The following is a 13,558-nucleotide window of genomic DNA, read 5'->3' on the forward strand; positions in this document are numbered from 1 at the left end:
ATAGTTAGTTATAGTTAAAATAAATTTATATATATAGAGTAGTATAATTAGTTAGATTAGTTGTGTGAGGATCTAAATAGGATTGTATGAATATCTAACTTCTTTAGGTGTAAGGTCAGTGTGAATCCTATGCCCTGGAACTAGCAATCTAGATTAAAGTGATTTATTTGTCCATGAATTTTGAGAAATGAACTGCTATGAACCGTCTTTTGACACGGGTGTGGACATTGCAAGCAGAGTTAGTTGCCTTTCTACTTTTCTGCTGCGGCACAAGAAGTAAAGGATCAATTGATGTAAGAGCACACTGTAGACAGCAAGTGCAACCTGCAGGCTGGCAGGCTGTCTTGTGCAAGAAACGAGACATATGCTGTTTAGCACTTGAGGACCAAGGGGTTGGATACCTAGGTACCTACTTGAGTAGGCAAGCTGTCGGGGTGACACGGTGCTACTTATTGCGGGTGCTTGCAGTAGTCAGGATGGGCTCTTTCACTGAGCAGCTGGGCAGTCTTTCATAACCAGGTGGTCGACTAGCTGGGCCTGATTGGCAAACTGCAAAGGCAAGGGTCTGCTTATTAGACTGACACGTTGACCATGTTGACCGTAAGTATGTCCCCACAGAGCCCACCGCAACTACCCAGGTAACTACCTAGGTAGGTAGGTACTTAGTTACCTGGGTACCTACCTCCACACCTAGGTAGGTAGAACATGTGAATTTGTGTGTAATTCTGTGGCCGTCTGGTCGGACTGAACCAGGCCAGGAGCCAGCTAACAACACTAACATGTTCCAACTTCCTTGCCGTGGGCAAGGTGCTGTGGTGGTTTATTTGGGAATTGGCCGTGTTTTCCTGGCCGTCACTGTCCAATCCGACAGCAGGGAAAGGCTTGAGCCCCGACATGCCAGACTACAAGGGTGCTGATATCATCAGTACTGGCCCTTGGCTCAAGCCTGGCTGTAGAAATTCCAGGCGGAGCTGATAGGAGAAGGCTGTCAAGTCGCATCAGCCTTGCATTAAGCATGAAGCCCGTTCCTTGCTATGCCCATAATGAGATAGACTTGGGAGGTAAGCACTGTTGGGGGAGGCTACTCTGTACTCCGTACTCTGTACTCCGTATATGCTACCCGTGGGTTAGGGTTGAACGGCGGTTTAAGTGGAGCCCGCCTAGGCTCTTCTGCACGGTGAATGTGTGCCTAGTCCGTACTCCGTACCTAGGTACCCACTTAAGTACCTAGGTAGGGAGGGAGGTATTGATGCCTTTCCCCGCAATTCTTGGGCGGTCGGAACTCGGTGGGGCAGGGAACTCCCCGTGGAGCCGCGGAGGGTATGACAGGCGATGGGAAAATGGCAGAGACAGATTGCCGAGGCACACCGGCTCAAGGACGGACCTTGGCCACGACACGACACGAACCGACACCAGAACCGACCTTGCTCTCGACATGCCGTCCACCACTCATCATTATTATTATCAGCGGCATCATCCCCTCTCCACCATTTCTCCTCTCCCCCACCACCCAGCCAATCCATTTTGATCTCTTTGATCCCACCGTAAACAACAGACATAGCACACACACTCACAAAGACACCCATCAACCATGGCTGTAGAACGACTGGGCTCTATCCTCAAGCATTTGACCCCCGGCAGCTCCCTGGCCTCCATGTAAGTCCTCCCTGCCTGAACAGGCGTTCCGTGCATGGGAGGTGAACAAACACTGACCTGGTCACAACCTGGCAGCACCTCCAAGAATGCCGACGACATAGTCATCACCCTGGCTATCCGGACGCCGCTGGCCAAGGCAAAGAAGGGGGGTTTCAAGGACACCAGCCTCGAGTATATGGTCTATGCCCTGTTGAAGGAGGTCAAAGAACGATCGGCCCTGGATCCCGCACTGATCGAGGACATTTGCCTCGGTAATGTATGCAAGTGCCGGTGCTCTTCTTGTTGTGCTGTCGCTAATCAGCCGTCACCCTCTAGGTCTCTGATGCAAAAGCCTCCTACAAGCTCCGCGCTGCCTCGCTTGCTGCCGGCATTCCCAATGTCTCGGGCGCCTCCTCCGTCAATCGCTTCTGCTCTTCTGGGCTCAAGGCCACCGCTGATATCGCCAATGCCATCTCTGCCGGCAATATCGAAATCGGTATCGCAATCGGTGCCGAGTCCATGACCATCGGCGGCGATGCCCTCGACAAGCCCTTCGACGAGGCCGTCACTTCCCAAAGCCAGGAGGCTGCCGACACCATGCAGCCCATGGGCTGGACGAGCGAGAACGTCAGTCGGGATTTCGGTATTACCCGGGAAGATTTGGACAAGTATGCCGCCGAGAGTTTCCAGCGGGCCGAGAAGGCCCAAAAGGAGGGCCTGTTCGACGACGAGATCGTGCCCATCAAGACCAAGGTCAAGGGACCTGACGGCGAGGTGAAGGAGGTTGTCCTGACCAGGGACGAGGGCATCAGGCCCGGCACGACTGCGGAGACCCTCGGCAAGATCAGGGTTGCCTTCCCACAATGGGGTCCTACCACTACCGGTGGCAATGCCAGCCAGGTGACTGACGGAGGTGAGTCGACTAGACGCAGGATCCCCTTCCTGGGTGTCGCATGCTTTGTTTCAACCAAGCTAACCCTCAATGTTCTTGCCAGCTGCCGCCGTGCTCCTGATGAAGCGCTCCACCGCCATCAAACTGGGTCAGCCAATCCTTGCCAAGTATGTTGGCTCGACCGTTGCTGGCCTGGCCCCTCGCATCATGGGCATCGGCCCCAGCATTGCTATCCCCAAGCTGTTGGCCCAGTTCAACCTGTCCCTAGGTGACTGTGATGTCATCGAGATCAACGAGGCCTTTGCGTCCATGGCTGTCTACTGCCGCGACAAGTTGGGCCTGGACTGGGCCAAGATGAACCCCAGGGGTGGAGCCATCGCTCTGGGACACCCACTTGGTGCCACTGGCACAAGGCAGATTGTCACAGGCCTGAGCGAGTGCCGTAGGACCGGCAAGAAGATTTTGCTAACGAGCATGTGCATCGGCACGGGAATGGGAATGGCAGGTCTGTTTGTGAACGAGCAGTGAGCTGCGTTGTCAAGTATCGGAAATGTCGTGCATCCACCGTCCATATCTAATGCAAATAAAATGCCAGAGCCATTCCTCTTCAATCTTTATTTCACCCGGTATCACTGACGTGGGGCCACGCAATCCACCGGGCTAAGCAAGGGCCCGTTGCCGATCACAGCGGATCAACCCTATTGATACATTTTGGCTTGGTTGGCAACGCTGAACATGATCATTGCCGGAAATAACCAGACGCTGCAGTCCACTGCACGGAAGTGAATCTCTTCAAATCAGCAAGCACGCATATAGTTACAGAAAATGGATTTCGTCTGCGTCCTTTTACCGGATTGTTTCAATATTACACCGCGACCACAATCAATGGTGGTTGGAAATTTACTTTATGGGTTGTTTTATGGTACATAGCGTCTCTGTTCTTCATATACCTCTTGACATTAATGACGAATTGGGAGCACATGACGAAAGCAAATGACCAGGTTGGACTTTCACTCGCTCTTTTCCATCAGCATTTGCATTCATCAAGTCGTCTCTAATAATAATATATAAGGATCGTTACATAGCCTCCAGGGCCACCTGCAGGTCGGGGGGGTCTCTCTCATCAACAGCCCTTTCATTTTCCCAACTGGGCACCCCTGTCCTCGAGAGCTCGGCTGCAAGCCGTCATATTTACAAGTGCGATGCGCTCCCAGCCACGAAGCGCCTCGCCCCATCTGACAATGGGTCTGACGATTTAGGCCTGGAATGCACGAGCCTTCCTCATCTTCTTGCGGTACTCCAGAGCCCTCTTGCGGGCAGCAGGGGTCTGCGTGAAGGCCACGGCACCGCCGAAGGGACCAGCGGGAGTGTTGTTGCGCAGGCGCATGACGCAGACGTTGGTGGCAGAGCCGACGGTGGCGTCACAGGTGGTGCCAGCGGGCATCTGCACCTTGACGGGGAAGTCGGAGGTGGTTGTGGCCGAGATACCGGCCACGAGGCCGGGCACATTCTGGGTGACCTGGGCCTCCTGGAAGGCAGCCATGTCAGTGCCACCCGAGGTGCCGTCAACCATGGCCTCGAGGGGCCCGGCGCCGTCCTGGTTGATCTGGCGGAAGGTCACATCGACGGTGCCATCCTCGTTGGCGGTAGGCAGACCCTGGCTAGATCCGGCGCCGGCCATGGCCTTGACCATGGTCTCTGGAGGTCCGGTGCTCTTGGTGCCCTGGGCGTTGTTGCCGCCACCGCCTCCGAGGAGGCCAGCGAGCAGCTGACGGATCTTGTTGTTGTTCCTGTTGTTCCTGCCACCGGCGCCGCCGGCGGCGGCACCGCCTGGGGCCGCGCTCAGGTCATCCTCCTGACCGACACCCGAGCTGGCACCGTTGGTGGGGGCCATGGCGGGGTCCATGTCTCCCATGAAGACTCCGATCATCATGGCCGGGTCGACGGGGCCGTTGCCCTGGGTCTTGCCCAAGGGGCCGACGGCACCGGAGCTGATCTCACGGTCCCGGATGATGGCGGTATCGGCCTGGGAGCCGCAGCCGTTGGATGAGCAGTCGCGGGGTGTGCCATCGGCGACTGTTTTTGCCTCCCCTGTCAGCCACCGTCCCAACACTGTTGCCGACGATCAAGAAGAAGGGCAAGCATGCTTACCAGTCAAGCCGGGCATCTCAACACCGTTGGCACCGGTGATTTTGGTCACGACACCGTGGGCCGAGACGGAGGCGGCCAAGCAAGCCACTGCGACGGAGGTAGAAGAACGCATCTTGGAGAGTGGGAATCTGTTGGGAGGAAGGTAGTAGTGACTGTGTCAAACAGGTCAAAGTCTGGTGGTGTTGTTGTTGAAGCTGGATTAATCAATAGGTCGAAGTGCCTCCCGGGCTACAGTCGAATGAAAGGGCGTGAAGGAGGGCCTGGCGAGTCGAACTCGAAGAGGAGGATATGAGGGTGCTGGTGATGAAGCTGATGATGAGAGGCTATTTCGGACTGATGATTGGGAGGAACCAGCTGGATTGTTATATACAGCTCTGGGAGTCCAAGACTTCACAGACTGGTCGTCCTTTTTCTCCTTCGGACGCATCTCATCGTCCATTGTCGCCGCGAGGCTTGACTCGGAAGTTCGTGTTTCCTCCATCTCCAGAAACCTCATCTGAACAAGTGAGCATAGAGCCGTTTCAGCAGCTCTGGGAGGAGTGTCTTGCCCGGCGACGGCGGCGTCTGCGATGTCCTGCGCTACCTGCGTCGAGCCATCTCAGCCTCACTCGACGGCCAAGAGCCTCCTGCGGGAGCGAATCGCAATGCAGCAAACAATTCGAGAGGCTCCTCGACCTGCAGATCACGGCCCGCACCGACCAGGAACATGGCACCTTCGCCCGCCCCTGTCAAGGCCGTCACCCTGTGGCGAGGCTCTGTGAGGCTCCGTGATGTTCGCAGCCGCGCCTAGGGGTCCAGGGGGCTCTATGCACGGCGCCGAGAGACTTGGCAGGTCGCGGGTTGGCCCTTGGCGTTGCACCAAATTGTGGGCTCGGTCGGCCCTGCGCCTATAAAGACATGCGACGCTGCCCAGTGAAGCACCTCCAAGACTTTCCAAGAAATCCCAAGACTCTTGGCCACGAGGCACAGCAACAACACAAGCTTCATCTCGGCACTCGGAAGCCCTCACACAGCCCACATGGCCTCGTCGCCGTTTGCAAATCCGGAGCTGCACGCGAGTGCCCCCGTCCCGAAGGATTGGCGCTGGGGTTGGGTCGGTCGTTCTTTTCTTCTGTGGCGTAATCCCCGCCACTTGTTTACTGTGTAGCAGCCATGTTGCATCCAGAGAAAGCGATTGGCGAGATCCTGTTGCGTAGATCACGGAACAAAACGTTTGGGAGATCTTTATGGATCGACTTATGATTGCCATCAACAACCGCAGTCATCGCCCGCCGAGCCCTGGCCCTTCCCTCATCCGGGCTCTCTTGCGGGGCTCCCTCATGCTCCTTCTGGTGGTCACGTGGATATCACGAATCCTCTCCCTGCATTTCGGCTCTATCCTGAGAACGACTCGGCGCTCCCAATGCTGTCCTTCAAGGCTGCCAACCCCCCCCCCCCCAAAAAAAAAAAGCCCCAATTTAAAGCCCCAAAATTCTGCCACGGAGAAAACGTCGCCGAGCACTGACACAATCTTGACAGTGCTGTCACTGTTGGACGGGAGCCATCTTAGATCCAACACTACATTCACGAAAACGCCTAACTAGTCGCAATCTTCGCGTAAAGAATGCTCCTCTTCAGACGAAATCTAAGTATATTCGGAAGGCCCCAGCTCCGCATGAAAGTTGGGTAAATATCAGACCAGAGGATGTCAGATGGCGTCTGCACGCACGACTTGAGACCAACTGGTTCAGCGGTCCCGAGGAACTCTACCCTCGTGCCCGTGGCCCATGGTCTGCACAACCAGCCGTTAGGCCAGGCGCCCTGCCCAGGTGAGAGGCTGGGGGGGGGGGGCAAGCGCATGTGAAGGTCGGCCCTGGAGGGAATGGAGTAGGTTTCAAGAACTACAATTCTGAGGGCAAGTTTCAACAGGTGAGGGAAACTCGAATTCGTATTGTTCTTTTCGCGGCCCAGCCTCTTTTGGGAACCACTCCCCTTGAACAGTGTGCCTATTCAATGACGCTGCGTCGATGATAATAATTCTGGGCCTGTTGCAAACATGGTTGCGCCGCGGCGAAAAGAGTCACGAACAGCTGTGCTCAGCCTATTGCGGGGATTATGCAGATCTCCCTCGGCTTGACTGCGGATTTGCACAGGGACAACCGCATGCATGAATCCTGAATCCTCCGAACGCAGTGGTTTCGAGACATGACTACCCTGAGCCAACCACCAATGCCAGCCCGCGGTACATGAAACCGCATTTTTTGTTCAACGAGGACTTGGGGGGGCGCTCTGGCTTGGACATGTTTGACAGTGTCTCCCGAGGTCCTTGCTTCCATGTCGCCGCATCATGAACTGCCATGCCAATCCGTCAAACTGTAACCCTGCTGGTATCTGGAGCACCAACCTCTCACACTACTCGAGAAACACGTCCGAGCCCTGGTCTAAATTTCATCTTCCTGGTTTTGGCAAACACCTTTACCCAGGACTGCACTCGGTTCCAGCAAGCCAGATGGTCGCCGACATTCGAAAATCATTGGTCTGAGGCATTGTGCTGGATGATTGCTGTTCTTGATCAAATTTGTCATCGTTGCCTCACAGTCTGCATCGCTTCCGATATTCGGCCTGGCAATCCAGTATAGTTCCTTCAAACCTCTTGCCTTGGTAAGGACACAGGTGGAAACTTTCAGCCTCAGGTAAGCGCCAGATATCCGCAGGATCCTAAGCAAGAGAATAAACTACCGCTTTCCCCCTTGAGAAGGAAAAGCCTTCAGGCTCTATCAAGTTATCTTATACTAGAAATAATATTTTCTAGTAAATTCTGATAACTCGCCCTGCTAGCTGCGCATGCTTAAGTTAATTGTCACTGTGTTTAAGCTATCAGTAACACACTCCCTGCTGGTATGTCTCAAACTCGGGCTTTTCAGGCTGTGTGTGTGGAGTTTGGAATGGGTACATATGTAGATGTACCGCCACCTGTCGGACATTGGTACAACTAGAATTTCTCCCACACATTCTGCCACCATAGACGGTTGGCTGATGAGGAGGCATTTGAAAATCCTCCGGCCTCCTCCATATCATGTCTTCTTCCAGAATGCAAGTCAATCTCGTGCGCCTTCCAGAATTTCGTCTTGTACAAGAACTTGTAGCTAAAGATGATGATGGGAAACAGCGGCAGGAGAATATAAGCATCCAAAAATCCACCGGCATTGAACGGGCTTAAATTAGTCCATCCCTGGACAAGGGCCAGGAAGATATTGGCTCCGAGACCGAAGTAAGCATTCCAAGGATACCAGGCGGATCTGAATGGCAGATCTGTTTCTGCATATCCCTGTACTTTCCACGCTTTCCGGAATTTGATGTGGATATAACTGATGCTTCCCCAGACGAGAAACGTGCTTACCCTACAGTGTTAGGAGTTAGCCATCGAACAACCAGCTTTGTACCAACTTATTAAAGAGTAGTCCAAAAGGTAGCTATGGTAAATCCCAAGACCTTCAGCCCCTAAAGTCTTCATTTCACAACTTAGGACTAGGGGACACTTGTTGAAAAACTGTAAAAAAAAAGTATATCTAGAAGCTGCTTACCCTGTAGTATTAAGAGTTAGCCATTTGAGAATTAGAGAACTAGTTTTATATAAACATGAGAAAGAATAAGCTATAAGACAAATATGGCATATCTTACAAACTTATAGCCACTAAAGCTTTACTCTGCAAGCTAAGAATAGAAGATGTTCATTCTTGAAAGGGTAGACATTGCATCCGGAAGCTGCTTACCTGATAGATTCACGATGTAGCTGTACGCCGCTCCGGCTCCGGTCGACACATTCATCATGCTCAATGCACCGCACGCATTAGTGAAAACGATCGCGGGAACTGGAACGCCTCGCTTGTCCGTCCAGCCTAGGATGCGTGGAGCTTTCCCGTCCTGGCTCATGAAGAGCAGCGTACGGCTGCCAATGTAGATGGAGCTATTGACTGCCGAGAGACAGGTAATGAGGATGAAGGCATTGATCAGGTGAACGCCTCCTTCCCAGCCTGCGTTTTTAAGGGCGACTGTCATTGGGCTCTGCAATGCCTTGCTTTTAGCCGAGACAAGCCCTTCCGCGTCAGATGGACATGTTAAGCCGAAGAAGAAGGCTGATCCCATATACACCTGCAGCATTTGGAGTTAGCAATAGACCAATGGACTGATTATGTTGAATTTTGGGGGTTGAGATTCAGAATAGTATGCCTAGTTGTAAACTGCCTCAGACCCACTGGCAGTGCTATGCCAAGATTTTGTAGGTTCAGTCCAACAAGCTACCTATCTAGGTAGAGGTAGGGACTTACAAAGACAATGCGCCAGAAGACCTGTCTAATCGCCAGTGGTACTGCGACCCGCGGATTCTTGGTTTCAGTGGCGGCAACGGCGACCGACTCACAGCCAGCGTAGAAAGTAGAACAAAACACGAAGACCGTGGCAACACCACGAAATCCGTTGGCGAATGCACCTGGATCATGCCAGTATTTGAAACCTGGACCCGGAACGCCGTGAATACCACCCGAAGCGTACACGATGGAGAACAAGAAAAATGCGACGAGGCCACCAAGCTTGACGAGGGCAAGCCAGAACTCGGCTTCACCGAATGTCTCGATACCAAGGAGTTGGAAGCCAAGGAAGGCAAACTATGACGTGTAAGCAGGCAGTCAGACAGAAGCGGGATCATGGGCCGGTCGAAGGTGCGTGCACCCACCTGTTGGAACCTACCCACAACAAAAGGAAATATCCCCACAGAGGCACTTTATCACTCCAAAATACCAAGATGCTGGATATAGCATTGTATTCATTCGCCAGAACTGCGAACCCTATGGAGCGTTAGACGTGAGCCTTAGTATACCAGAACGGCTGACATGCGGGCCGATGGATGAAACTCGTCTTGTGCTCGTTGGACATTTCCAGAAAAAAAGATGGTAAGGATAAGACACCCAGATCGCTTACAGATAATGAAATAATTCCAGCCCACTGCTACTCCAAATGCCTTGTCCACGAAACGATCTGCCAGAGCTGTAAACGCTCCCCCTGATGGATAAAGCGTCGTGAGCTCCCCTAAGCTTTGCATTATGGAGAAGGCCAGGATACCGATAGTACCGAATCCGATCAGCAGGGCGGCCGGTCCACCACTGGATAAGGCACCGCCTGAGCCGACAAGCAGACCAGGGCCAATGATGCCAGCCAGCGCCATCATGGACAGATGTCGGGTCTTCAGTCCTCTTTTCACGCCACTGTGCGGATCTATGGCCTGGAAGTCGCCTGTGGCCCCCTCTGTTGATGGCTCTGACATTGTGCCTCCATGAAGGCCACTTGGCCCGACGGCATCGACCCCCAGAAAGTCCTTGTCCGGGGCACGATAGTCAGTCATATCGGCAGCTGGCTCCGGGTGATTAGAATGTGATTGCGTGCCCGTAACTTGTGGCAGGGAAAAAGCGGCGGTTTCCTCGTCGGTTATAAGCAGTTGTCAAGGCTCGGGGAGCGGATGAGATGTGACCAGGTGTGGCGTGATGAAAGATAAGTTTTGACTGTGTGCGGATTGGGTTATTGTTATATCGTTTTGTTTTATACTTAGGTATAGCGAGTGGGTTCGCTCTAAGCCTCAGCAGCTTGTCGAAGGTACTCGGTCGGGACCAATGAGGGACGCCTCCGATTCATTGGTCTCCAGATGTCATCTGCCGAGATAACTCAACTGCTTTACCTAATGGACACCACATGGTAGGACAGAAAATGACGGCAGCGGAGTGCAAAATTCGTAGCCGCGATGGCGTTATCACGCCAAGCGCATCGATCCCGCCCGACGCCAAGGATCTTAACTTGCAGCTAGCTAGAACTTATAGAACTTATAGCGATACATACTAATAAAATATAATTTAGTTAATTTCTAACTTAAATTATATTATATTTTATTTAATTATTTATTATTAATTTTTAAATAATTTATTAATTTATATTTTAATTATAAATTTAATAATTATTTAATATATATTTTAAAGTTATTTATATAAAATAATATATATTTTTTTAAATAATTTAAAATTTATATATAAAATCTTTAATAATTATATATATATTATAATAATCTTTTTATTAAAAACTTTAAATTTTTTTTATTTTTTAATTTTTTTAATATTATTAAAAAGTAAGCTAACATCCACTCACCTAGTAATTATATCCACTCACCTAGTTTTTTTCAACCACTTACTTAGTACAAAAATTTACATATAGAGCCTATATAAAACTATATACCTAACTAGGATTCTCTAAATTTTCGATACTTTTGGTATAAGCCCCTTCTACACCCCTTTTGGCACGCCTTCTGGCACGCCTTCTGGCACGCCTTCTGGCACGCCTTCTGGCACGCCTTCTGGCACGCCTTCTGGCACGCCTTCTGGCACGCCTTCTGGCACGCCTTCTGGCACGCCTTCTGGCACGCCTTCTGGCACGCCTTCTGGCACGCCTTCTGGCACGCCTTCTGGCACGCCTTCTGGCACGCCTTCTGGCACGCCTTCTGGCACGCCTTCTGGCACGCCTTCTGGCACGCCTTCTGGCATGCCTTCTGGGCCTTCTGGCCTGCACGCATTCAGGTACCAACTAAGCGTTCAGATGCTAACTGAACGCTAGAGGGCTAGAAGCCAAGAAGGCGAAGGTAAAGACTATACGCTTTCTAGCCTTCTGGCCCTCCTTCTAGCCTTTTAGCCCTCTAGACTTCTGGCCTTTTAGCGTTCAGTTAGCATCTAAATGCTCAGTTGGTACCTGAATGCGTGCAGGCCAGAAGGCCTAGAAGGCATGCTAGAAGGCGTGCTAGAAGGCGTTGCAGAAGGGGTGTAGAAGGGGTTTGTACCGAAAGTATTGAAATTGGAGAAGGAAATCGTGCTATGGGGTCTCTCGGTGCTAACTTAGAAGGTACTTATAAACGTAAAGGAATTACTTAGAAAAATTAGTACTAGGTAAGCGGTTAGTAGAAACTAGGTGAGTAGATATAATTACTAAATAAGTGGATATTAGCTTTTAAAAAGTTAATAATTATTAATAATAAAAATATAAACTTTAAAAAAAATAAATTTATTACTTTTTAAATTTTTTTTATAAATTCCTTTTAAAAAGTTTTAATATTATATTATAAAACTTTTAAAAATAATATATTATAAATTAAATATTTTATTTAAAGTTTTAAAATAAATAATTATAAAATAAATATTTATATAAAAATATAATTAATGTATAAATATAAATATTTTTAATATATTAATTTTAATTTATATTTATTAATTATATATTTATTTATTAATTATTAAATTTTAATTATTTTATTTTTATTTTTAATTAAATAATTTATAATTTTTTATTATTAATTAAAATACTTTAATTTATATTAAAATATTTAAAATTATTTTAAATTTTTAAATTTTTTATTATTAATAAAGTTTTTATAATAGAATTAATTTATAATAATTAATTAATATTTTTATAAACTTTTATATAAAAAATAAAATTTTATATAAAAAATAAAATTTTATATAAAAATATAAAAAACTTTATATAAAAGTTTATATAATTAAAAATATTAAATAATTTTTTAATTAATTATAATTTAAAATAATAATAATATATTAAATTAATATTTATTTATTTAATAATTATATTTATTTATTTAATTTTTTTTAATTATTTATTTAATATAAGAATTTATATATAAAACTTATATAAAACTATATATTTAATTATAATTCTTTAAATTTTTAATACTTTTAATATAAACCCTTTTTATATACCTTTTAGCATACCTTTTAGCACCCCTTTTAGCATACCTTTTAGCACCCCTTTTAGCATACCTTTTAATACCCCTTTTAGCACACCTTTTAATACCCCTTCTAGCACCCCTTTATTTTTACCTTTACCTTTTAACCTATATATATTTAAATATTAATTAAGTATTTAAATACTAATTAAATATTAAAAGGTTAAAAATTTAAAGTATTAAAGGGTTAAAAGGGGTATTGAAAGGTTAGAAAGAGTATAGTTTTTACTTTTATCTTTTTAACTTTTAACCTTTTAATATTTAATTAATATTTAAATATTTAATTAATATTTAAATATATATAACTTAAATAGTAAAGATAAAGATAAAAATAAAGGTAAAGGGTATTAAAAAGGTATTAAAAGGGTATTAAAAAATTTATATTAAAAATATTAAAAATTAAAGAAAGAATTATATTATAAAGTTTTTAATATTAATTTAAAAGATATTTATAAATATAAAAATTATTTTAAAAATTAATATTAAATAAATAATTAATAAAATTAAATAAATAAATATAATTATTAAATAAATAAATAATAATTTTAATATATTTATATATATAATAAAAATAATTATTATTAATTAATTATTTAAATTATTTAATTAAAAATTATAATAATTAATTTATAAATTAATTATTTTTAATAATATATAAATATTATATTATTATTATTATTATAAATTATTAAAATTATAAATTTAAATATTATATATAATAATAAAATATAATTATTTTATTTAATTATTTAATTTATATAATAAATTAAATAATTATTTTTAAATAGTTTTATTTATAAAATTAATAAATAAATATTTATTTAAATAAAATTAAAATTTTAAAAAATAATAATTTTATTTTTATTTATTTTAATTAATTTAAAAATTTAAATTATATAATAAATTTAATATTTATATATAATATTTATTAATATTAAATTAAATAATTTATAATTTATAATAATTTTAATTTTTAATAAATTAATAATATTAATTTAAATTAATTAAATATAATTTAATATATTAATATAAAAATATTTTTAATAATAAATAATATTATAAATATAAATTAT

The 13,558-nt window shown here is 45.6% G+C and overlaps 3 protein-coding genes across 3 annotated transcripts; 1 reads left to right on the forward strand and 2 right to left on the reverse strand.

The window, feature by feature from the left end:
* The first annotated feature begins 1,231 nt into the window (after positions 1-1,231).
* KVR01_001638 (uncharacterized protein) lies at positions 1,232-3,540 on the forward strand. The gene is made up of 4 exons (XM_044787277.1): positions 1,232-1,656; positions 1,732-1,912; positions 1,972-2,548; positions 2,631-3,540. The coding sequence occupies exons 1-4, from the start codon at positions 1,592-1,594 to the stop codon at positions 3,053-3,055; spliced, it is 1,248 nt and encodes a 415-aa protein (XP_044649593.1). The 5' UTR covers positions 1,232-1,591; the 3' UTR covers positions 3,056-3,540.
* Positions 3,541-3,577: 37 nt separating this feature from the next.
* Positions 3,578-5,585, reverse strand: KVR01_001476 (uncharacterized protein). The gene is made up of 2 exons (XM_044789845.1): positions 4,679-5,585; positions 3,578-4,603 (listed from the first exon to the last, which is right to left on the reverse strand). The coding sequence occupies exons 1-2, from the start codon at positions 4,788-4,790 to the stop codon at positions 3,783-3,785; spliced, it is 933 nt and encodes a 310-aa protein (XP_044649431.1). The 5' UTR covers positions 4,791-5,585; the 3' UTR covers positions 3,578-3,782.
* Positions 5,586-7,552: 1,967 nt separating this feature from the next.
* On the reverse strand, positions 7,553-10,055 carry KVR01_001769 (uncharacterized protein; the record flags this gene model as incomplete). The annotated part of the gene is made up of 5 exons (XM_044786680.1): positions 7,553-8,058; positions 8,427-8,809; positions 8,986-9,321; positions 9,455-9,501; positions 9,635-10,055. 5 exons carry the CDS (start codon positions 10,053-10,055, stop codon positions 7,650-7,652), a joined length of 1,596 nt encoding a protein of 531 aa, XP_044649724.1. The 3' UTR covers positions 7,553-7,649.
* Positions 10,056-13,558: the final 3,503 nt, after the last annotated feature.

The sequence above is a fragment of the Diaporthe batatas genome (genome assembly GCF_019321695.1).
Source record: "Diaporthe batatas strain CRI 302-4 chromosome Unknown Contig00002, whole genome shotgun sequence".
Lineage (NCBI taxonomy): Eukaryota > Fungi > Ascomycota > Sordariomycetes > Diaporthales > Diaporthaceae > Diaporthe > Diaporthe batatas.